Source organism: Monodelphis domestica, chromosome 6 (genome assembly GCF_027887165.1).
Source record: "Monodelphis domestica isolate mMonDom1 chromosome 6, mMonDom1.pri, whole genome shotgun sequence".
NCBI lineage: Eukaryota > Metazoa > Chordata > Mammalia > Didelphimorphia > Didelphidae > Monodelphis > Monodelphis domestica.
In genome coordinates, this window is record NC_077232.1 from 21,970,807 (window position 1) to 21,996,320 (window position 25,514).

Sequence of the window (25,514 nt, forward strand, 5' to 3'; positions counted from 1 at the left end):
AGGAGAGAAATAATTTGAATTCAAAATTTAAAAACTAACATGAATTAAAAAAATGTTTCGTGCGTACTTGAGGAGAAATAAAATATCATTATTTAAAAGAATAAATTCACTGACCTTTCACAGTCACCCAACTAGCAAATGTCTTGGACTCAGTTTGAACTTAGGAAGTAGTTATATATTGAGGATGTGGGTTAGCAAATAGACAGGTGATATACTGCTCTGTAACTAAGGTAATATCAAGAAAGCTAAAGGACAGCCTCTGACACCTTCATGCGGCTTCAAGGGTGGGAAAAATCTGTGAAAGGGCAAGACAATGATTGTGAATGTAATGTAGGAAATAGAACGACAACTCATGATAGTCAATTAACTGAATATGGCAGTGGAGTTGGGTGAGGGAAAATAGAAAGTGAGTGGTGATTCTTAGGTTGTGAATCTGGTTTACAAAACAGATATTGGTCTGCTGAATAGAAAGAAGAACATCCACAAGAAAGATGAGTTTGTTGGTCGAGAAAATGATTTCCATTTAAAACATATTGAATTTTAGATCCTTACAAACTCATAATGGGGGAGAAATGATCCTACAATCTCCTTGGGATGTGAGTCCATTGCTATTTAAACCACTGGAGGAAATAACAACATAACTAAGATCAGAGATACATTCGAGTATTTAGAAAGTCTTTGCTTACTAAATTTATTTTCATTAGATTAGGTTGGTGAACTTTATGCAATGAAGTTCGATATATTTTGGTTGCAAAGTACTATAAGAGTGAATTATTTATTCAGGGAGGGAGTAGGGAGAAAGAAGCCAATGATACAACTGTTAACATAATCTAGGGGAAACTATAAAAATGTGAAAAAACCTAAAGAAAATGGGAGAAGATAATATTGATTACATAGTTCCATAGAATTTTAAACTTTCCAGCTAAATTCCCCACTATTAAAAAGATCAAATGAACTAATAATGGTAAAAAAAATACTTCGTACATTATAATCAGACACTCTGTAAAAGTATGTTCCCTCTCTCCTATCCCATTTTATTGATAAGGAAACTGAGACTGAGAGAGGTGACATAACTTGGGCAGGGCAAGAAAGATTATGAGTCTCAGAGCCAGAGCTCAAATTCTGGTCTTTGGACTCCAAGTTGAGAGCTTCTTCCCAAAAATGATGCTATAGATCAATAATTTTTCTTTTCTCAAACTCCAAAGCTCAATAACTCCTTCTTAATGACTGCTTTGTGCACAAACAACCCTTAATCACAGAAACTGAAATACTCTCTTTGCTTTTTTTTTAGAGTATTGATGATTTTATCTTGACCAGAATATTTACTGTGATCTGAGGAAAAAAATCTAAAGGAGAGGAAATGGAGGAATCACCCATTCCATCTTACTTACCTGTTAGAAGACAGATTGCTATGGCTCAGCACAAGAATATTCAGAAAAAAATAATCTGTTATTTATTATTGCTTCTCATATCCCATTGGGCCCAAACATGAAACCCTGCTAGGTTAAAAATAAATCGTAATAGTCCTCGAGGGAGGAAAGAACACATCTTCTTTTAATTGTATCTGCACTCCTTAAAATTGTTAAGAAACAAAAGTCCCCAAATCATGCTGTTTGAGAACTAATTCCATTTGTCCCTAAATTAATCAGTCATAATAGAATAGTTATGGAAAGAGTATTGGTCATGAACTCTAGGGATCTCAGTTGTACTTTCCCTTTCTGTCTTTAATCATATGCATGGGCTTAGCCAAACTTCTATATCTTTGGGTGTCCCCTGAAAGATAAGGATAATTGTTCCTGCTTGTTTATCTCATAGGATATTTTGACAATTAATTTGGATTACTATCAAAGAGTGATGCTTAATATATCTGAAATTGACACTCATTTAGGGTTGTTTTATTACTGAATTAGAGAAGTCAAGAAATTCACATTAAAGGTTTATTTATGCTCCAGTCACTTGACTAGAACCCTGCGATACAAAGATCAAATTCCTCCTGGAACATACATTCTCTGGGGAAGAAAGGATGTACTAATATTTAATTATGTATGATGAAAGTTGTGGGAAACTGTCCTTGTATCTGAGGTCAGGGTGGGGCAGAATTATGATCAGTCTGCTGCAAGAGATGGTAGTTAAAATAAGCTTTGAGTTCAAAGTGAAGAAGGCATGTGTTGTGAGTAAACATGTTCAACTCTATTTATGATAACATGGAGAGAACAAAGAAAATATTTTCCTTAAAGAACAACAAAGAAGCCAATTTGACAAGTCTACATAGTTTATTGAAAAGGGAGATCTCAAGTATCAGGGATGAGATCCTTTCGAGCTGTTAGGATATTTGAATGCAGCTAGTTAGCATAGTGGTTAGAATAGGGCAGTTGAAGTCACCAAGACTAGCACTCAAATTCTTCCATTGGAAGTCATACAGCAACAAGGAACCTTGAGAGAGAGACAGGAAGCAGTTTGTGTCAGATGACTGAGATAATCAACACTACTGACACCATCACTTCCCCTGGCAGCAGTATGATGACAACCCAGGACCTTGAAGTCCTGGTTACCTCTTTGGAGAACCAAACTTGGAATGGATATAGTTAGAGGTACTAAAGACCCAGAAAATAAAGTCTTCACCACCCAAACCCCTTGACATTGCAAATGGTTAAACACGAGAAAAACATATTTTTATTTGTATAAATTGTAACAGTTTATGAATTACCATCTGCTCTGCCATTGGATTCCGAAGGATATAAGACCACAAGTTCCTGGTGATAGTCTCTTCTAATTGGGAAATTTTCCAAGGATCTTACATCTGGAGGTCATGTATTTACTCAGACTCCCATCCTTAGTGTCATCCTTGACTCTTCTAAGTCATTCTTTATATGTAGTCTTGAAGTTCCCTTCACTATTATGACACCTCACAGAATGATGATTTCTCCCATTTTGAAGAAATATTCTTTCCAGTCATGCTCACTCTTTTATTCCTATCATACCTCTACTCCTGGCTTTTTGGCCCTGCTTTAAAAACTGAAACATTTCTTTTTTTTTTCCTTCTCTGTATTTCTAGCTTCCATTTAATACATTTTCTTTTCCCAATAGAATATACATTTCTTAAAGGTAGAAAAGTCTTTCTTTTTTTTTCTTTTATAGGTGTTTCTGGAATTTAGCATGCTGAGTGGCACATAATAAGCTCTTAATAGTTGTTGATTTAACCAAAAATGAAATGGACTGTAATAGGTAGTAGCAGATTTCCCAGAACATGGAGTGTTTAGAAAGGTTCTGTTGGGCCTTAGTTTTCATAGAAAACTTTCTTCATATATATGAGATTGATTAACTGGCTTCTGAATTTCCAACTTGAAAATTCTGTGAAATAATGGATAGTAAAGAGTTTGGGAAAAAATCTATGAGTGGAATAAAAATCAATAACCATTAATTGATTACTATGTGCCCACCATTGGCCTAAATAAATTTGCAAATCCTGCAAGGTAGATGATAATATAATACACATTCCATAGTTGAGGAAAATGAGTCAAACAGATGTTAGGTAATTTTCTCAGGATCCCACAAACAATACATCTTGGAGGTCAAATTTGAACTCATATCATCACTCCAGAACTAGTAATGTCTTCATTTTCCTATTGGCTGCCTTATACAGGTCAATAAAAATGCCTTTATAGAATAGTCAACTGTTCTAATGTCCATTTTATTGCTTCATAAGTGATCTTGCAATATTAGATGCTATAGACGTGCTGCCCACAATCTGGCAGCTTCTGCCTGGATGGAAATCATTAAAGTGTAGGACTCATGAATGACTATATGTCTTTTGGCATTCATCAAACTAAATTTAGGATGGCTTCTTTTTTTAGCTTGAGGTTGAGGTCACCTCAGGTTGATGAAGTTGTAAGCTATACTATATCAAGAAAACTGACATGTGCAGTAGATGATAGATCCCTAGTCCTAGAAATCAGGAGGGCATTAGTTCAATTCTAGCCAGAGACACTTACTAGTTGTATGATCCTGGGTGATTCATTTAATCTCTATTGCTTCAATTTGTTTGATTGTAAAATGGAGACTATTGTATTTACCAAATGAGATGATATTTGTGGAGAATTTAGCATGGCATCTGGAACATAGCAGGTGCTCAATAAATGTTTCCTTCTATCCTCCCTTCCTTCCTCACTTCCTTCTTTTCTTCCTTTCTTCCTTCCCTACTTTCTTCTTTCACTTTCTTCCTCCTTTCAAAAACTTACCTCCTCTGAAAGGTCAGCATCCACAGACAAGCCCAATCTCACTACTAATCAACAAGAATACTTTTATTACCTGAAACAGTTAGCCCTGCCTTTGGCCTTTGGACCTGATGTCTTCTTCCAGTTCTATAACTATGATATAATAATCCATGATTAATGTAGCCTCTCACCAGCAAGAAGCCACAAGATAAGAAAGAGAGAGAAAGGATAGTAGTTTAGAATTCCGCAAGGGGCGTGACAGAGCCAGGTTCAAGATGGCAGAAATGAGTCAGAAACCAGACCGTATTGATTCCCATGAGGCCACCCACAGCCATACTCCAACCACTGAACTTCTAAAAAGTCTAAAACTGTCCAGTGATCCAGATTTAACACTACACCGGTCAGAGGATGATATAGCTTAGCTGAGAGAATAAACAGAGTATAATAGGATGAATTAGAGAGTGCTAGGTACTAGCATTTGAAAAGAGAGAAACCTGGCCAAAGGCCAGGTTTCAGGTGAGAGATAGAGAGGAGAGAAAAAGAGAAGAGATAGGGTTAGGTAATCCTGTAAGGTCTCAAAGAGAGAGATGGCTGCAAGCTCTCCTTTTAATCTCTTTGATATGCAAATGTACCCAATACATATTGATGAGTTACATAATGTATTGCCATTGGTCAATTGTAACTTATGACAAGGTGAAGGTGGGGTTTTATCCCAGGTGGGTAAGACAAAGGGAAGTAAGTTTTCATGCCCTAACCCTAGCAATGCTGGGAACAGAGTTCATTGCCATGTGCCGGAATGGCCATGTGCCCACACACAATCCTTGTATCTTAACTATACATGTGGGCTGGACTGCTACAATTAATATAAATCCTAAGATTCCAGTGAGTTCAAATAACTCATTAGTGGCAAAGCCAAGAACTTACTGTATACCATCACCTGAGGATTATTTTCCCAGAATTACCTGCTTCCATTTTAAATTTTCCATGATGGATTACCGTAGATCAGTATGAGTCCAAACACATCTGTTTCATAGATTGAGCCAGGCTTAAATAATTATAGAAGCTAACATATAGTAGTTAAGTTTCAAAATAACTTCACTCTTTCTATCTCATTTTCTCAATACTCCTATGATATATATATATATATATATATATATACATACACTATTATTATATTTATTTTATAGGTAAAGACACTTTATCTTATAGAAATAAAGTAAATTTTGAAATGTTACAAAAGAAGGATGGACTTAAGAAAGAATTTAAAATTGTCTTCCTAAGCTAGAAAAGCTAGAATATATTATTCTACTCACTGCACCACTTCCTTCCATCCTAAATGCATTCAATTCACAAATATTTTCAATTCATATTGAGAAAAATAGCAAAATTAAGAAATAATGATGGTCTACATTTTATTGAGGACTTCAAATGTCATTTCAAGACATAGAAACAGTTGTGACATCTTTTCATTGAGAGATTACTATAACTTTGTCTTTTTTACAGCATTTAAATAAATATTGTTCTAATAAATGAAAAAAAATGAATGGTAAACCAAGTCATTACAAGGGAGAATATTGAAGCATATTCTGCTACCAGTTGCATTTATTCATTTGTGTAAGAGTTTGAAATGAACAACTGACCAGGTATTTCCCAGGATTTTCCTGACAGCCTCTTTTACCTCCTTGTTCCTCAAGCTGTAAATTAGTGGGTTCAACATGGGAATCAGAGTGGTATAAAATAGTGATGTCATTTTATTTGTGTCCATTGATTGGTTGGATTGTGGCTGCAAATACATAAAGATGAGAGTGCCGTAGAAAATGGTGACAGCCACCATGTGAGAGCCACAGGTGGAGAAAGCCTTCAGTCTGCCCTCTGTTGAGCGAATACGCAAGATGGCAGCAATGATGAAGACATAGGAGATGATGACAATCAACAAGGAGCAGATCATATCCAATCCGGCAAAGACAAATACCAACATTTCTTTTACATGAGTATCTGAGCAAGAGAGGAGTAAAAGAGGAATATCATCACAGTAGAAGTGATTAATGACATTAGAGGCACAGTAAGAAAATTGGAATGTATAGATAGTGTGGAATAGTGCTCCAGAGAAACAGTATACATAAGGAACAGTTACAAGTTGCCAACAGAGTTTGCCTGACATTGCAACAGTGTAGAGCAAGGGATTACCTATGGCTACATAGCGATCATAGGCCATCACAGCCAAGAGAAACATCTCCATATTTACAAATGTAATGAAGCAATACACCTGGATGGCACATGCGTGGAAAGAAATAACATTGATTTCTTGCACAAAGTTAACCAACATATTGGGGGTAATGGCAGAAGTAAGGCAAAAATCCACAAATGCCAAGTGGCTAAGGAAGAAGTACATGGGTGTGTGAAGGTGGGAACTGACCTGGATAAGTAGGATCAGGCCAAGATTTCCCACAGCACTGACAGAATATATGACAAGAAATATAATAAATAGGACAACCTTCAGCTCTGGATGAGTGGTGAGTCCCAAGAGAATAAATTCAGTGACTTCAGAATGGTTGCCTCTAGCCATTTCTTGGAATTGAAACTTAATATAGGATCCAGCTCTGAAGACATATGATGATCATGAAATGAAATTTTGTCTTTTTGTTGTGATGACTTCGACATGACATATCTTCAGGCCACAATACAGTTTCAGGGGAAAAAAAGTTGCAGACTTTTCTCTAGAATTCTGCTAGAGAACAGCTGTGATAGAGGTTGAGGAGATGATTACTCAGCATTGTCTGGATGTCTTCTCTTATTCTGAAAAACAAGATACTTGGAATTAATCATGAATAAAAATATCACAACTGGAAATTATTCATCAAAAGTACATAAAATCTTTGATTTTAGAACAAAACTCTCTATTGGTGTAATTAAAACTCAAGCAACAAATATTGTTAAGGAACTCATTGATGTGAGCTGGCAGTGGACTGTAAGGGACAGTTGCAGGAAGGGAACCCTCATACTTTGATATCTTACATTTTTCACTAGTTGGCACTAGTCAAACATCAATTGCAACAAGTATAAATTAGTTAAGAATTAATTTTTAGATTGTTCAATTATCCACTGTGTATTAGATCTGTAATATGCTATATTAGGCATCAACTTTGTACCTCTTATAATGTTCTTAGTAATATTTAATTACCTATAGTCTTCCTCCAATGCACCTCATCCCCTTCCCATGATCCTATCTGAAAAAGCAGCAAGACCTTTCCCTGACAATGATGACAAGGTAGAGAAATATTGAACCTGTGCAATGGGGACTGTGGCATTCCAGAAGAATGCCCCTATCTTGCATATGCTCCTTATTCACTATGATAATAAACCTGAAATCATACCTCCACCTGATTTTGGAATGGGAGATGCCAAGCTACTAGACCCCAATAAATATACCAACCCTGATCCACAGGGTATAGAAGCTCAGCTCCTCTAATGAAGCTATCACCCTATAGCAGAGCATCTAGTCCATCAAGCTCCAAAGAGGCTACTTTAATAGCTTGTCCATTGATCCTAGGGTTACCTGATTACCCCTATACTGTTCTACCAGCTATTAGGCTATTATACCACCAAAACTACCTCTTCTTCAAATAAAATGTTTTTCTTACCTCTGAACTGAATGGAATTTGAGTCTGCAATTCTCAGGGTGAGAACCTGCTATAAACATGGGTGTGTTTCTCCCACATCATTTGGTGTGTTGACCAGGAAATATAGTACTTGAGATCCCTTTGGTGGAAATAGCATTGTCCTTTTACCTCTACTCCCTGAGGCCCTCTATACTTTTGAGGTGTCTCTGTGTGAGGTGTGGTCAGATCTTTGCTGCTTTCCCTGAGCATGTGCAGTCAGACTTTTGCTGCACTCTTCAGGGGGCTACAGTCAGTGGAACAAGTATGGGACAAGGAGACCTATTCCCAAAGTTTTAGAATTGGAAATTCTTTGAAAGCATTGCGACAAGTTATATCTGTCCATTGTGTAATTAGAATCTGTTACCCTAAAAACTAAGAACCCCAGCAAAACTACTCCACTCCCTTCCCGTCCTTACGTGATGACATAGACAGGATATAAATTTGGTGGAGTTCTGTGTTCTCTTTTTCTGTCCTGTGGCAGCTTTGGTGGAATGGGGATTTTTGAGCAGGTAGAAAAACTTAGTCACATGGTTCTATTTTATCAGGTAATAAACTTTATAAAGAAAATACTTGAAGTATTGCACATTAATTTCAATCTTATACCATCTTGAAGAAGAAGTTGATTTCTTATTGTACCGTCTCCTGGACACAATATCCTAAAAGACCAAGAAGTGTGGTCTGTTAACGATACTATCAGTTATAACAGTCTCTTTCAAGATATTCAAAGATATGTTCTGTTGCTTAGAAAGTGGAGAGAAATACCTTATGTCCTGGTCTTCATGGCTCTAGTGCAGAACCCAGAACTTTGTGGGAAATGGAGGGATTGCGTGGCTAAGAAGGGTAAAGAAACTCCAGAACCCAATGTTATCCTGGCTCCAGTACTACCTTCTTTTCCAAACTGCTCATGAAAACACCTCCACAAACACCACGACACCTAGGAGGCCGCTGCTCTGTGCCTGGTTCATCTGTCTTTTCTGCTCCCTCTACTTCCTCTCTTTCCACCCTGGCAGAAAACTCTCTTCAGTAGGAGACCCCTCTACCAGTCTCTGTGGCATCTGTTCCCTCCATTTCACCTATCTCACACCCTTATTTGCCAGCTACTCCCCCTCTTCCTCTGCCTCCTCCCAGGCCACTCCACACCAGGAGTTCCCTGTCTTAAGCACCATATCATCTGACCTGCCCCTGAGGGAAGTGGGTATAAGGGAACAGGGAGGGGTGTGTGAGTTCATGTCGCTTTTTTCCATAGATCAAGGAGAAATTATGCAGGTATCACAAAGATCTCACCTATTTCATTGACAGGTTTAAAACAATTACCTTGCAGTTTGATCTTACCTGGGAGGACATTCACATCGTCCTGTCTAATTGTTGTACAGCAGCTGAAAAGTGAAGAATTTGGGATCTGGCTCAGCAAAAGGGAAGTGAGTGAGCAACCAGTGACTCCAATCTCCCTCCCTCTCAGTGCTACAGCAGTTCACACATCTGATCAGGTGGTGGGACAATCAGAATATTGGAGAGAGAGGAAGAAGAAGCCATATGCTGAAGTGTTTGATTGAGGGAATATCAAAAGGAGTAGAAAAACAACTGAATTATGAGAAAGTAATAGAGGTCACCCAAAAGATGGAGGAAAACCCTGCCATGTTTCATAGAAGATTGGTATAAGGAATGAAGAAATTTGCCAACTTAGATTCTGAGTCTTAGGAGGGAATCACCCCTCAGGATACATTTCATTAGTCAAACAACTCCCCATATTAGAAGGAAGCAGCAGAAATTGGAATTTGGCCACCAAATACTCACCTCCAAGCTACTTGATAATACCTTTAAGGTATTTAATAACAGGAACCTACAAAAGGATTATAATGTATGTGCCTGTGGCAAGGAATATGCAAAGTTTATTGAAGCTGCATTGTTTATTGAAGCTGCCATGTCCCACTGGAAACCAACTCCAGACAAAACAGAGTTGCCCTGGAGTTTGGAATCAGCACCCTTCTCCTTGAGTCAAGGATCAGCAAACTGCTTTCAGTGGAAAAGAGGGCCATTGGTCTCATGTGTGCCCTGAGAACTGTGACAAATGGGGTTTGCCACCAGCCCTTGTCTTTCCTGTGGGGAGAAGGGGCATTAGAAGAGTGAATGGCCTAAGAATTCTCTGAGGTCTCAGCTTCCAGCACTTGAGCCCTATGACTCATAGTGATGGGGCCAGGACCTGGCCAGGCCACCACTCTTTCCATCACAGTGGCCAAGGATAGGGTAACATTGGATGTGGCAGGCAAAAGCATAAGTCTCTTTGTTGATATGGGGGCCACTTCTCTGTCTTTCCCCAATTCTCTTATCCCAAATCCTCAGAATCAAGTGGGTCATCAGCAGGGCTTCTTAGAGACTGTCTCCACTCTGGAGATTTGGGAATCACAGGCTTAATATTTCAATTGTAGTTTCTAAATTATATCTATCTCAATATTAGAAAGTGTATATGTGCTTTTTCAGAAGTAATATCTTCATTCTTCATTGTGCTAAACTTGGAAATGTTCTGAATATGACACCAGAATTCAGTATATATGCTGTGTGTGTTGTTGTTATCCTGTTTACAAATGTTTGTGACATTGTGAGGTCTGCAGTTTGAAAAACTCAAGCTTCCCTCAGAAAATAATCAACCTGCTGATTAAAGCCATGAATCTAGCACCAAGCATGCTCTGTGATCAATAGAGAGTGAAAAGATTGTGCTGAGAATCATCAAGCAACCAAGTGAGTAAGAAGAAATCAAGTACTAAGATTTTTCACAGTCAAAGAGAAATACTTGCAAGCTCCTTTACATATCTAAGACACTAGCACTAAAAAGAAGGAACTTTTAGAACTAAATTTAGGAAGAACCATCTATCAGAGTGAAGTCTATTTGGATTGCAAAGCAAGAAGGAACATTGAGTTAAGAATGAAAGTTATACTCAACTTTCAGAGAAGGATTTTAAGGTAAGAGATGGGAATGTTTTGCAACTAAAAGAAACCAAATAAGCATTTTCCTCTTCTCTCTGTATAGAAACAATTTCAAGTGAAGCCATTATTAAAGGTTATATTAGAGGAAATTTAACTCCCTGCAAAATTATTAACCCTTTTTCTCATTCAATGAAAAGGGGAGAAGATATATGACTTGGGAAGAATTCCAGATACTTTAAGCATTGTAGTGGTATGGGAAAAAACCCTATCAGTTAGGTCCATTTTTAAGTGGTGAGATTCAGAAAGGATGGAACAATATTGGAATGGAAAATTCATAATCATTAGTTGGGGAAAAAAAAACTCATACATTTTCCTTTAGTTGTAACTTTTTGGTCTGTGTGACACTCACCAACTCTGCAAAATAAAAAGCTTGTTTGGATTATGGAGTTTCTAAACAATGGAATTGTATCACTGAGAATATACAAGTCTGTTTATAATAGAAGATAATTTTCAGTAATTGATCTTTATACCAGGATGAGTTATAAATTAGTAAGAAGAGAAGATAATCAAATAACAGTTATAGAATAAAATCTCTTCATTGTGTATGAATTCTGGAAATTCTTCACCTTGAAGCTGAAATTGGTAAGATTTTCTATTTGAGATAAAAGCTTTTGGAATTGATACTAATCTTATTTTGGGTTTTGAATTAAGATATATTTGTCTGATGGATCTTTGATGAGTATATGTTGTAATCCATCATTCTAAAGAAAATGCAAAAGGTAGTCAGATGGAGTGTGATCCTGTACTATCATGGATGGAGGTCTGGAAGAGTTGAAAAGATAATTTCATCATAGCTGAGATGGGATCACTCCAAATAATGTGAATCCACCTGGTTATTCCTGAATCTGACATGAGTCACCAGATATTGAAGTCAAACTGTGTTCTAATCCTTTCCCTGTATCATCATTTCGTAACAAATTTCTATGATCAAAACAAGTGGCCAATGGAAAATATGAGTATTAAGGCAAATGGTAAGATGTGACTGTTTTCAGTCTAATATGTCCTTCCATATTCCAAACAATCAAGTGAATTGGTAATTGAAGCTCCTGAAATTTGAAAATGCATAGTAATCAAATATGTTTTACTACATGCCTACATCTGCACCCCACCCCAAGTTTTTTCTTTCAGTTGGAGTACAATTAATATCTTATAAGTGAAATCATTTGTATAATCACTGAACATGGGATGGAGAAATCTATATGCAAGAATGTTATAACTTATGTGTGTATAAAAGCTACACTAATGTGTATGAAGATCTGCTTTGTAAAAGACTTTAACAGGAAGATCTAAAGAATCTTTATAAGCAACATAGAACCAAAGAAGCAAATCTACAAAAGAGAGATCTATCTCTATCAGAGAAAAGATTTTTTTTTTGGAACTCAGATAACTACATGGGACATGTGAAATACAAGATGAAATTTTATTGATATTGGACATAAGCTACTTAAAATCAAAGAAGCTTGATGTTAGGTAATGTTGTTAAATTGCTCCAGTATCTTCTTTGCTGTCTGTATTACTGTATCTGCATACATATTTCATCTGTATTGCTACAGGGGACTTCCGATCAGGATAGTGACAGCTTAGGCCAAAATCCACCTTAACTGGCTGGATATTTCACCTCTACATCTTTCCTCACAGAGGAGGTAAGAGGTTCACTAATTTGTCTGTTCATCAGAAAGGATGGGTCACATTTAAGCCATAATGAAAAAGTTTTCCGGTAGGCTCTCACCAGGATCCACATCATCTTGTGAGCACTCACTACAAGTCAGGACAGTGGCAAAGGAAGAGATATACGCAAACTTGGGATCCCCATGGAGATCCTGATTATTTTTCATCCTAGGGCCCCTCCTGATTATTTCATTGATAATATACCTCCTCATGATGTTTTTGGTCCCTGTCTCCTAAAAATTCTTATGAATTTTGGTTTCTTCTTAGTTACATACTATTAGATTTCAGAACTTCAGGGCTAAGATGGCCACAGAGTAGAAGGAACTTCACAAATCTCCCTACTACTATCACAACAAAGCAGCTCAAAAGGACAAAAATTAAAATCAGATGAGTGAAGGGGTCCTGCCACAGAGTTCAGCCTTGAAAGTAGTCAGGGTTTGGGCATTTCCACTCTATAAGGGGCTAAAATTATACCTACCAAAGTGAAAGCTTATCACCCCTCCCCAACATCACCTACTGCACCAGAGTCAGAGTGAGGGCCAGGGCAATTTCTAAACTTTCAAGGACGGGCTGAGGGCTCTTACTCCTGAGGTCAGTGCAAAGCCTTGGCACTTGGCACTTGGGACCTGAACCTGAGGACCATGAAGCAAGGAAGCAGTGATAGTGCAGAGACAGGCTGCCCTTAGCAGAAGCTGTGGAAACTGGAAAAAATAGCCTCAGGGGAAAAAAACTGCTCCATAGCTCTCTACATTAAGAGCTGCCTGCCCTCCTCACTCAGACTTCTGGTTAAGAAAGAAAGATAAAACTATCACAGCAATGGCTACCAATTCCCAAGAACTACAATTCACAAGTACAAAAAAATTAAAAAAAAAATAAAATAGCAAAAGCCTCTGACATTGTATAACTTCTATGGAGAAAAGAAGCAGAGCACAAAGGTGACAACAAAGAGTGACAAACAAGCAAACACATCCAGACTTCAAAAAAAAAAAGGAAATTGGTCACAAACTCTCAAGGAACTCAAAATGGAGTTCAAGAACCAAGTAAGGAAGATAGAAGAAACTTGGGAAGAAAGGTGGGAAATAGAAATGTAAGTAATTAAAAATGAAAATGACATACTATTAGATTTCAAATGGTATCATCTATTACCAATCCATTTGCATCCACTCTCCAGCCCATGGATCAAGTCCACAGATCATTTCCAAAGACTCAACTAGGGCCAGCCCAACATCCCAACTCAACTTGAAGAAGTTATTGAAGTCAAGACCTTCACTCATTCTCCCCAGTTTTCTTAATTTCTGGACTTTGAAAAGAGGGAAATGATGTGGGCTGGCACTGGGCAGTGTAAATAATAGACTTGAATACAGGACTACAATCCCCACAAGCCTTTGCTCCACTTCCCCAAAATGCTTTGTAATCTCACGGGAATTCTGAGGTGGGCCAAGATCAAGGAATCATTTAAGCTGGTGGCAAAGGTCTTGTTGGGGCTCTTGGACTTCCTTTTTGGGGCAGGCATGGCATTTTTTCATAATGTAGGTGAGGTTGTGTCTAGACCTCTCTATGGCCTGGACACGTGTCTCTTATCCTGTATTTTCTTTAATCCTTAATTTTCAATAAACCTCTAAAAAAATAATACTCCTTGCAGAGAGAAACTAATTTCTACCTGCCTCAGTCTCCCCAATATTCCCTAATTTTAATCTTTACAGCAGTAAGGGTTAATAATAGGGATAGCATCCTCATGCTATGAAATATGGTATTTTTCACTAGTTAGTATTAGTTAAATATCAAATACAACACATGGAGTTTCACCATTAGACAAGTATAAATTGAAGATTTTCCATTATCCATTCTGTATATTAGACCTGTAACATTCTATGCTAGACATCAGCTTTGTACCTTCTCCATTCTATTATTTTCTTATACTGTTCTTAGAAATAATTAATTACCTATATTTTAGATCCCCTCTCCATGTTCCCACTCTGGAATGATATCAAGACCCCTTCCTGACAAATGATGACAAGGTGGACAAAGGAGGAATGTGGAACCTTCACATAGGGGATGCTGGCATTCCAGAAGAATCCCCCAATCTTGTGCATGCTCCTTATTCCCTATGACAACAAATCCCAAAACATACCTCTATATGAGTTTGGGAAGGGATATGCTAAGCTACCAGACACCAATAATCATGCCAACCCTGATACACAGAGTATGGAAGCTGCAATCCCAGAGTGGAAGCTTCCTCTCCACAATAGAAGCTGCCACTCATCAGTGCTATTTCCATGATTCAGAGGAAGCTGTCACCCAGAGCAGAGTTGCTATTTCATGCTATCAAAGTCCAAAGAAGCAATATATAAACCCTCAGGCTTATCCATCAGCTCTAAGGCTACCTGATTAGCCATCTCCCTGCCCCACCCTTCTATTCCACCAGCTATTATGTGATTATACCACAAACAACACCACTTCTTCAAATGAAATTATTTCTTACTTTTGGATTGAATGGAGTCCAAATCTCCCATTCTTGGGGAGAGACCTTGCTATAGACTTAGATCTGTTTCTCCCACATCTGAACCATTAGGAGTACCCATATAACTGAGGTCAGAGATCCATTGGAATATTTAGAAAGTTCTTGCTTGCTAAATTTATTTTCACAAGCACAGGGATGTGAGCTATAAACAACGAAGTTCCTTTATACTATGATTTCAAAGTGCATAATGGTGAATCATTTCTTAAGGGAGAAATTAGGAGAAAGGAAATCATTCATAAAGCTGCTAACAACATAATCCAGGAGAGAATATAAGAATGGGGCAGTAGGGTATGGAACCATGCTTAAAGAGATTTGTAGTAGATAACATTGATGACCTATTTCTATAGAGTTTTATACTTTCCAGATAATTTCCCCACTACTAATGAGATCACATGAGATAATACTATAAAAAATTCTAATTCCATTACAAGTTGTCACTTGATAAATATTTATTCTCTCTCTCCTTTCCTTATAAACTTGTAAGTAAGATAAGAAAAACATTATCACCTCAATTTGATAGATAAGAAAACTGAGGCTGAGAGAGGTTACTTATCTAGGACAGAGCAAGAAAGAAAGTCGCAGAGACAGAGTTCAATCCTGGTCTTTGGACTCCATGTTGAGAGTTCCTTCCATTCAACCACACTACAAATCAATATTTTTCTTCCTTCCAGGATTCCATAACTTCTTCTTAATGGCTACTTTGTGTCCAGACCATCCTTACATCTAGAAACTGAAGAACTTTTGTTGTTGTTGTTGTTTTTCTTAGAGTATTGATGATTTTATCTTCCCTGAAATATTCACTGTGTATTGTAAGAAAAATCTAAAGGAGAGGAAACGGAAGCTTGCAAGAATCACCGAGTCTATTTGACCTACCTGTAAGAAGACAGATTGTTCTGACTCAGTACAGAAATAATCAGAAAAAAATTTGAGTGATTTATTAATGCTTCTCATTCCCCTTTGGGTCCAAAAAGGAAACTCTGTGTAGTTTAAAAATAAGTCATTATTGTCCTCAAGGGAAGAAAAAACACATCTTCTTTTAATTGTATCTGCATTCTAAAATCATTAAGAAATAAAAGCCCCAGCCGCATTCTCTTTGAGACCTAATTCTATTTGTGTCCAGATTGATCAGTTTTAGCAGAAGTGTTATAGAAATAATTTTGTCATAGAAATCAAGAGGCCTCCGTTGTACTTTCCCTCTCAGTCTTTAATCATAGACATGAATTTAGGCAAACATATCTCTTTGGGTTTCACCTATCAGATGATGATAATTATTGCTTCTTATTTATTTCATAGGACTATTGTAAGGATTAAGTTAGATGACTACTAATTAAAGGAGAAATACAGGGAACCTTGAAAATTTCAAAGTGCATGGTCTTTAACCACTATTAAAAAATATGACCAGGGAAAACCATCACTGAAAATTTAATGCTTTATTTAAAAACAGAGAGAGAGAGAGAGAGAGAGATCTGATCATGTCTACCTCTGCCTGGCACAAATGTTCTCTAGTTTCAAAAGATACTCCCAACTTATAGGAATTAACATTTCAAAAGTTTGGATACAGAGCTTTGAATAGGATTACAATGGATATATTCAAGCAAATTAACACCTTCAAGAAATTGGAGAATAGCTTTGTAGGGGGTCCATTAAAGGGAAATCCTATGTTAAAGAAATGGTCAAGGGTTGGAGACTAAAGGTTTTAATCCAGAAACAAAAGGGCAGGAATATTATACAAAGAGAGGAGAATTAACTTGGAAGGGATGAAAAGAGAATCATTCTAGTTATTTGACTTGACCTCCTGTAAGAAGATACAATAGGCAAGACTTACCCAAAGTTGTCCTGCTTGAAAGAGAGGATAGGTAACCTTGTAAGGGACATGGATGGGATAGGGAACCTGCTTTTAGATATGAATAACTCTTAATAACTTGAGAAAAACACACTATTTTTTCACTCCACAAAAACCCTCTTATTTTAACTTTCAAAGTTGTGTTATTCTCACTTGTCTTACCTTTATACTATATCAGATATCATTGCTAACTAGACTGGCCCCATTTTCAGAAGTCGTCTTCATACAAGACTGTCAACTAGAAAAAACGCAGAACTATTAAATAGTCAAAATCACTCTTTAATCAAGGGAAAAGGGGTTAGCGCTACTGACATGGGCACTGTACCCCCAGAAACCCAGGAACTGTTATCAGGGAAACTCCCTTGCCCTTGCATCCTTGTGAAACTTAACCTATAAACACCCAATGATCCCACCCAGGGTCCTGAGATGTTTACCCTCTTTTGTCCTCTAGATTTAAGGCGGACAAAGAAATGAATCTTTATGCCTCCAGGCAGGCCTCAGTCAGATGACCATCCCACTCCACCAAATGCCTGAGGGACTAACATTCTGGTCATGTCCACACCATGACATAGCATCTAAAGAGTATATAAACCCCAGAACTGATGTTCTCCATCCATGCTGTCCCCATGGAGGAACAGCCTTTCCTTTCATGCTGTCCTCCCAAGGAACTGCTCCCCATCTTGCTGTTCCACTTTGCTATCCTCCTGGCCACTCTCAACATTACTTTCTAAATTAATAAATTTATTTTTTGTTTTTAAACTTAGTTTTGGAGTCTTGAATGCTTGCAAAAGGTATCCTTCCCGAACCCCCAAGGGTATCCTTCCTGCCCATAACATTTTGATGCCCAACATGGTTTTTGGCTCTCCTGAAAGCTACTCCTGTGCCCCAGATTGCCCATGAGGACACAGCTTCTCAGGTAGGAAGGAGCCTTTTCTTTGACTCCTGAAATCCCCATCTTTTGGGTGATATCTTTGTGGGAACTCTTTCGTGCTCTCTCTCCCATAGGCCTCAGATCAGTCTTGGCTGCTGGAGTTTGGGGTCTATCTGTTGGCTCCTGTTATACTGGAAGACAGTTAGTTGTGTGGGAAGTCTTGCCACCTCAGTGCTAGAACTGAGTGTTCGCCTCAGTGCTAGAACAACTGAGTGCTCGCCTCACTGCGAGAACAACTAAGTGCTCTGGGTCGGGCAACTTCTGTGGAGGCACAGTTGTTGACCCTCAGTGTGGAATTGGCCAATTCTGCATCTAAATGGGACAGAGAGAGAGAGAACCCTGAAATTCCCCTTTGGGGTGTAAACTTAATAATTGGAAAAAATGGCACCAAACACCTTAAAGGAAAAAGAACCAATTTCTGGGACAACAGAGCTGCTCCCCGAGACTGCACAAAGTCTGGACACCCTGGTCACTGACCCCTGGCAGTGCCATTGACTCAGGATGGACTCAAGAATTTGGGGAATTCTGAACAAAAGAATTTGGGGAGCCTGTATACCGCTCTAGATGACCTGGGGGCTTGGAGTGAGAGGAACAGTTGACTGACTTTACAATGGTAAGAAAGGAAAATGAGGAGTCCCAGACAGGAATAACAGTGATGGGCTGATGCCCTACAATGGACACAAAAGGGAAAGACTCAGCCCAGGGCTAGGTCACCCTTGGTAATGGACCTTAGCCTAGGGAGAATAACCATTGGGACAAAAGGGATTAGCAGCTCTCACCCAAACTACCAGGATGTCCATTGTCTGGTGAAGTGGGACCCTCCCTCATGGGGACCCTCCCTCTCTTGTGACAAGGTCAAAACCTGGCATTTCTACACTCAAACTAAATAAACTGGGGATTTCTATATTTCCATGTTGACAAGACAAATGTCATTTGTTTGCAGAAACTTGCTCTCTCTGATATTGTTTATAGGAACTTTGGAGATGCTCTTGAAAAAAATGAAATCTAAATACTTATGTAATAACACTTTTGCAAATAAATTTTCCACTGCTAGGTCCTGTAAGAAATGGATCTTTGGAACCTCCATCTTGCAATGTGCTCTTTGAAGTGAAAATTTGTCACAATGGAAAAAGGCAAGTAGGGAGTGTGAGTGGCTTCATGTGAAAGCTGAAATTGTTACTGGATTATATGATATAAATTCTACTCAGGGATCATTATCGTTACTTAAATCAGGAAGGTCCAGTCCAAGTTGAGTCTGGGATTGCCTTTCCAACTTTCACAGGATTTCTATTTATCCTCTGAGTCAACCAACCTTCTCTCTTTTTGGAGATAGATTAATTGCCAGACAGTCTTCGCTGTTTTTTCAAGCTTACAATAGTCTCAATTGAAGTACCAAAAAGACAAAAGTCTTTTTGCCTTAAATGACAAGTCTTATCACAGTTCAAAGAAAATTACTCTCTCAATGATCCAATTTTATTTCTAAAGTTTCTTTAATCCAGACAAATTTTCTAAATAAAATATCTACTCCTATACTTACTTTTACTCTACTGTAGATCTAACTGCTTAGTTTCCACTCTACCAGGTATCCTACTTCTACCTGCTGTTAGTGACTCAGAAAATCCAAGATCATCAATCTTATTAACACTTACATCATCCACGTACATAACATAGTATCTTTTCCACATTGTGAAAACCAATTCACTCCAAGCCTTTAGTTTACAGTACAAATCATAGATCATTTGTGAGTAAACAGAATCCGTTTCTAAGAAACCACATCTAAACACACATTCCCAAAGTACATATTTTAGTAACAATCAATATATCACAATGTAGTCCAAAATCCCAAATTCTTTTTAACAGTATCCCAAAGCCATGGTACAGGTTCCATGTCAAATTCACCAAATTTAAAACTTCTCTTTCCCAATAATCATTACATTTTCCCTTGATGCTCACTTCACTAGAGCATATACCAAAATAACATTTCCACATTTTCAATTTTAAACCTCAAAATTTATATTATACAAAATCTTCTTAATATTACATATAATACTATATTAAAACAGTATTTGCTATTAAACAACCAACAAGAATAGGCCAATCTGACTGGATACCAAATCACATTTCTATTCCCAACTTCGGTTTATTCAAATAATATTTTAGCCATGTTCAGGCATTCAAATTTCTTACCATTTTCCACTTTAAATGACAGTCAAAATAGAATGTTTTGGGATACCACAAGACTGTTACAGAATAAAACCATTCTGCAATTATTAACTGATCACACCAATTTTGCAACAGTGAATTACCTTCACATTCACTTTACTTAGTTCCCCAAATACATTCCAGAATCATTCATGATTTTCCAAAAATATAAACATCAACCTTAAAAATATTCCTAAGTAGAAGATCTAATTATGAAAGCAAAACATCTCTCTCTTCTTCTCTTCCACTTTCTCTCTCTGTTGACCATCCAAGGAAGAAAGGGGAAAGAGTGAACACATTTTTTCAACCTTCATCTTTTAGAAGGAAGAGAGAACAAAGTGCAAAAATCCTTCTCACCTAGTTAAATTATCTCAAGGTTTAAGAAACTCAAAATCCACACAGAAGTGTTCTTTTTCAATTACTTAATATCAGTTCTCTGATCTTGCCACTCCATTTTTCCAGAACAATGGAGGAAAGAGACAGAAGACCTTATCAGAGGTTTTCTCCCCAAGAATCATTCCCAGTGTGTACATATAACACATGACATGTCACAGAACACAGATTTACAAAAGATATATAACACAGTTAAAACATACTTAAATAGTATTTCTGGGAATAACAGTTTCTATAGCCTCATTCTTCAGACTTCAGCAAAACTTCACAGAAACTAATTCTTTCTCTTTTGCTAGAGTTTCAAACTGCCAGTTGGAATGAATATAATTTTATGGGTCTGAGCAGGCCAGGGTTATGGAGGGCAGCCTCTAATTCATTAGAGCCTCTTTATTTCCCTCAATTAACACATAATTCTAAAAATCTTCTCTGGCTCCCTTTTGGAAATCAATAATGTCTAAGCAATCATGTTCAATTTCTTTATGACATTCCTTTTTAGTCCCCCATAGAAACATTTCAGGGTTCAGATTTAAATCTGCTATTAGGACTAGGTCATCCTTTTCTAATAAGATGGCTTCATATCTCAGTATTCTAGAAGTAGTGAGCCAACTCCCAGTCCTTTGATGGAGAATTGTGTAGACTTGGTGAGGTGTGCTAACCATTATATTTCCTCCAAAACTTAATGCTATTTCTTACTTTCTTCTATTATGGGGGTGCAGATGTGTACTCCTGGGGTTCAGGAAGGATACCTTTTGCAAGAATGCAAGACTCCAAAACAGCTAAAAAACAAAAAGAGGAATTTATTAATTTGGGAAGTAATGTTGAGATTGGCCAGGAGGATAGCAAGGTGGGGAGCAGTTCCTTGGAAGGACAGCATGAAAGGAAAAGCTGTTCCCCCAGATGACATCAGTTCTGGGGATTTTATACTTTTTACAATGGAGTGTTGGTCACTCAGGCATGAGGTGGGGTGATCATACTGGGGTCTTCCTGGGGACATAAAGATTCCTTAGTTTTAGGGAACAAACAGATGTCTGATAGGATTGAGGTATAGCCTGGTGGTGCATCTTTCTGTCCATCTTAAATCTAGAGGACGATCAAAGGAAGATAGTCATCTCGGGACCCTAGAGGGGTCATTGGGTGTTTTTAGGCTCAGAGTCACGAGGATGTAAGGGAGCGAGGGAGTTTCCCTGATAATAGTTTGACTGAGTTTCTGGGGGTTCAGTGCCCATGTCACTTCTACTAGAACTGCAGTGTCAGCAATTACCTGAATGAAAATTGGTCTTCCTCTCACAACAGGATCAAAGATCCTAGACCACTGATTATCTTTGTCCTAATCTTAAAGTTAGGAAGACATGAGTTTGAATGTAGCCTGAGATACTTACTAGCTGTGTGATCCTGAGTGATTCTTTTAATTTCTATTGCCTCAATTTCTTTAATTGTAAAATGGGTACTGTTGCATGAAAGAAATGAGATAATATTTGTGAAGAGCTTAACATGGCATCTGGAACATAGCAAGTTCTGAATAAAGGTTATTTTCCCTTTCTTCATTCTTTATTCATTCTACATTATTTCATTCATTCATTCTTTCCTTCCATCCTTCCTTTCTTCCTTCCAATCCTCCTTTATTCTTCCACTCCCTCCTTCTTTCTTTATTTTAACACTTCTGAATTCACAGACAAGTTTAATCTCACTGCTAGTGAGGATGAATCCTTTTATTACCTGAACCAGTTAGCACTTCCTTAGACCTTTGGACCAGATGGCCTTTTCCAGGACTAGATCTCTGATTTTATAATCTAATATAATATAAATCCTAAGATTCAAATAGGTTCAAATAACTCATTAGTGGCAGAGCCAAATGGATTATATACCATGAGCTGAGGACTATTTTCCCATAATTACCAACTTGCATTTTAAAAGTGTCTTCTTCAGCTATTTATTTTTTTTTGTAATCAACAACCAGATCAGTATAAGCCTACATACCACTCTTTTATTGATTGAGCCAGACTTAAATAATAATAGAAATTAACTTATAGCATTCTTAAGTTTCAAAAGCACTTTACTTATTCTATTTCATTTTCTCAATACTCCTATGATATATATATATATACATATATATATATATGCATACATACATATATATACACTAGTATAATATTTATTTTATAGGTAAGGAAATTTTATCTTAGAGAAATCAAGAAAATTTTGCAATGTTGCCAGAGTAGAAAGGGCTTGAGAAAGAATTTAAAATCAAGTCTATCTAAAATAGAATATATTATTGTATTCACTGCATTACCTCCCTCCCTCCTAAATGCATTCATTTCACAGATAATTTAAATTCAGATTTAGAGAAATAGAAACATTAAGAAGTGAAAATGAATACTTCCATTTGTTTTGAAGTCTTAAGATTTCATTTAAGGATGTGGATGTGGCACGTGTTTGTTCAGAAATTGATATAATTAGTCTTGCTCATAGCATTTATTGAATATTGTTCTAATGAAGGAAAGCAAAAATGCATTGTGTTACAGTGAAAAGAGTGGTTGGATTATACTATGACTGCAGAAATATGGTTTCAAATCAAAAATATAGTGGTTGCCATGGGAAAATTCCCAAATATTAAACATACCCAAGTCAGGTGGGTTTTTATGGAGATTTTAATTAATACAAATAAGGAATTAATGATAGGGAGAGAGAGAGTAAGAGGAAATAATGAGAAAAGGGCTTGGCCAGCTTAGACCAGCCTAGGCCAGCCTAGGCTTAAGCTTTAAGAGAGAGATCAGTCAGTCTTTAATCCACCCACCACAAGATTTGTCCCAAGCAAGATTCTAGTGTCCAGAGAGACCCACCAGTTCAGCTCCTCAGCTCAACTAAGTTTAGCCACTGAGCCCTCCAATCCCGCTTTGGCAAGCTGACCCTTCAGAGGCCTTTCTGACCTCCTTTTAAAGAGAATTTTCTCCTATGTTACCTACCCTAAGTTTTTACATCTACCAATCACAGTAGACATATTCTAAAGAACCGGCCATTCTTAATTCACACCTTCTTTAGTTCTCAACTTCTCTGGGTAGACTAAAACTTCTGAGTAAGTTCACAGCTCTTTGTCCCTTGCAAGTTTGCAAGTTGCCTGACCTTTTAGTGATTAATTTGACCTTCATAGGTACTTAGCACCTTTCTGTATTAGATCTAAAAATAGACCCAGCTTAAGGATTTTTAGCTTTACTTTAAGTATGGGTTAAGTACCTTCATTGTTCACTAAAGAGTTTACAACTTTATCTTCCCCTAAAGTATGCTTAAGTATGGGTGGAGCAATGTTAGAGTTCTCACATTCCTGATCAAGTACCTTCCTTGTTTAAAATGGGGAATGGTCTTAACCAAATGTTCTAAGGTAGAGTCTGAGAATTTTTAACATTCACAAGTCTAAGAAATTTTAAGATTCAAAATTGTAAGCCAAGCTATTAATTACAAGGAAGAATACTGAAGTCTATTCTGCTACTCTTTGAATTTGATCATTTCTGTAAGAGCCTGAAATGAATGACTGACCAGCTATTTTCCAAGATTTTCGTGACAGCTTCTTTTACCTCCTTGTTCCTCAAACTGTAAATTAGTGGGTTCAACATGGGAATTACTATTGTATAAAACACTGATGTCATTTTATCTGTATCCAGTGATTGTTTAGAATGTGGCTGCAAATACATAAAGATAAGAGTGCCATAGAAAATGGTGACAGCCACCATGTGGGAACTACAGGTGGAGAAGGCTTTGAGTTTGCCCTCTGTTGAGCGAATCCTCAGGATGGCGGCAATGATGAAGACATAGGAGATGATGACAATCAACAAGGAGCACATCATATCAAATCCAGCAAAGATGAATATCAAAATTTCTTTAACATGAGTATCTGAACAAGAGAGGACTAAGAGAGGAATGTCATCACAGTAGAAGTGGTTAATGACATTAGAGGCACAGTAAGAAAATTGGAATGTGATGATAGTTTGGAAAAGTGCCATGGAGAAGCAGTATATATAGGGAACAGTTACAAGCTGCCAACAGAGTTTGCCTGACATTGCAACAGTGTAGAGCAAGGGGTTCCCTATGGCTACATAGCGATCATAGGCCATCACAGCCAAGAGAAACATCTCCATATTTACAAGTGAAATGAAGCAAAACACCTGGATGGCACATGCATGGAAAGAAATAACATTGATTTTTTGCACAAAGTTAACCAACATATTGGGGGTAATGGCAGAAGTAAGGCAAAAATCCACAAATGCCAAGTGGCTAAGGAAGAAGTACATGGGTGTGTGAAGGTGAGCACTGACCTGGATAAGTAGGATCAGGCTGAAATTTCCCACAACACTGACAGAATATATAATGAGAAATAGGATAAGTAAGACAACCTGTAGCTCTGGACGAGTGGTGAGCCCCAAGAGAATGAACTCAGTGACTTCAGAATGATTCCCTTTAGCCATTTCTTGGACTTGAACTAATATATCATCCATCTCTGAAGATACATAATGATTATGAACTGAAATTTCTTATTTTTGTGGGGAGGACTTAGATATGACTTATCTTCAGACCACAATAGATTTTCAGAAAACAACAACAATAAAACAAGTTGTAGATTAGGAGAATTCTGTTAGATACCAGATATGATAGAGGTTGGGGAAATGATGACACAACATTGTCTGGATCTCTTCTCTTTTTCTGAAAAACAAGATACTTGGAATTACCTATGAAAAAGGAAATATACCTGAAAATGTTTCTTCATATCTATATCATAGTTTTGAATTTTGTTTTTTAGAACAAAATTCTGTATGGTATAATGAAAACTCAAGCAATAAATATTATTGAAGAATTCAACTCCTCTGAGAAAGCTCCCACCCTATAGTGTAGCTTCTATTTTATCCAACTACAAAGAAACTACTCTATGAGTCCCTGGGTTATTCCATAGGCCCTGGTGCTACTTGATTAGTCCCCAGACTATTATACCACCAAAATTACCTCTACTTTAAATAAAATTATTTTATTACTTCTGAATTGAATGGATTTGAGATTCCAAATGAGAATGTGATTCTCACTCATCATTGGGTGTGTTGGCAGGGAGCTATGGTGC

At 37.4% G+C, this 25,514-nt stretch overlaps 2 protein-coding genes across 2 annotated transcripts; both read right to left on the reverse strand.

Moving 5' to 3' along the window:
* Positions 1–3,277: 3,277 nt before the first annotated feature.
* On the reverse strand, positions 3,278–6,780 carry LOC100023908 (olfactory receptor 1038-like). Its single transcript, XM_001375286.3, has 2 exons — positions 5,855–6,780; positions 3,278–3,326 (listed from the first exon to the last, which is right to left on the reverse strand). The coding sequence occupies exons 1-2, from the start codon at positions 6,778–6,780 to the stop codon at positions 3,278–3,280; spliced, it is 975 nt and encodes a 324-aa protein (XP_001375323.3).
* Positions 6,781–23,910: 17,130 nt separating this feature from the next.
* Positions 23,911–24,870, reverse strand: LOC100023882 (olfactory receptor 1038-like). The gene has a single exon (XM_001375269.3). The coding sequence runs from the start codon at positions 24,868–24,870 to the stop codon at positions 23,911–23,913; it is 960 nt and encodes a 319-aa protein (XP_001375306.3).
* Positions 24,871–25,514: the final 644 nt, after the last annotated feature.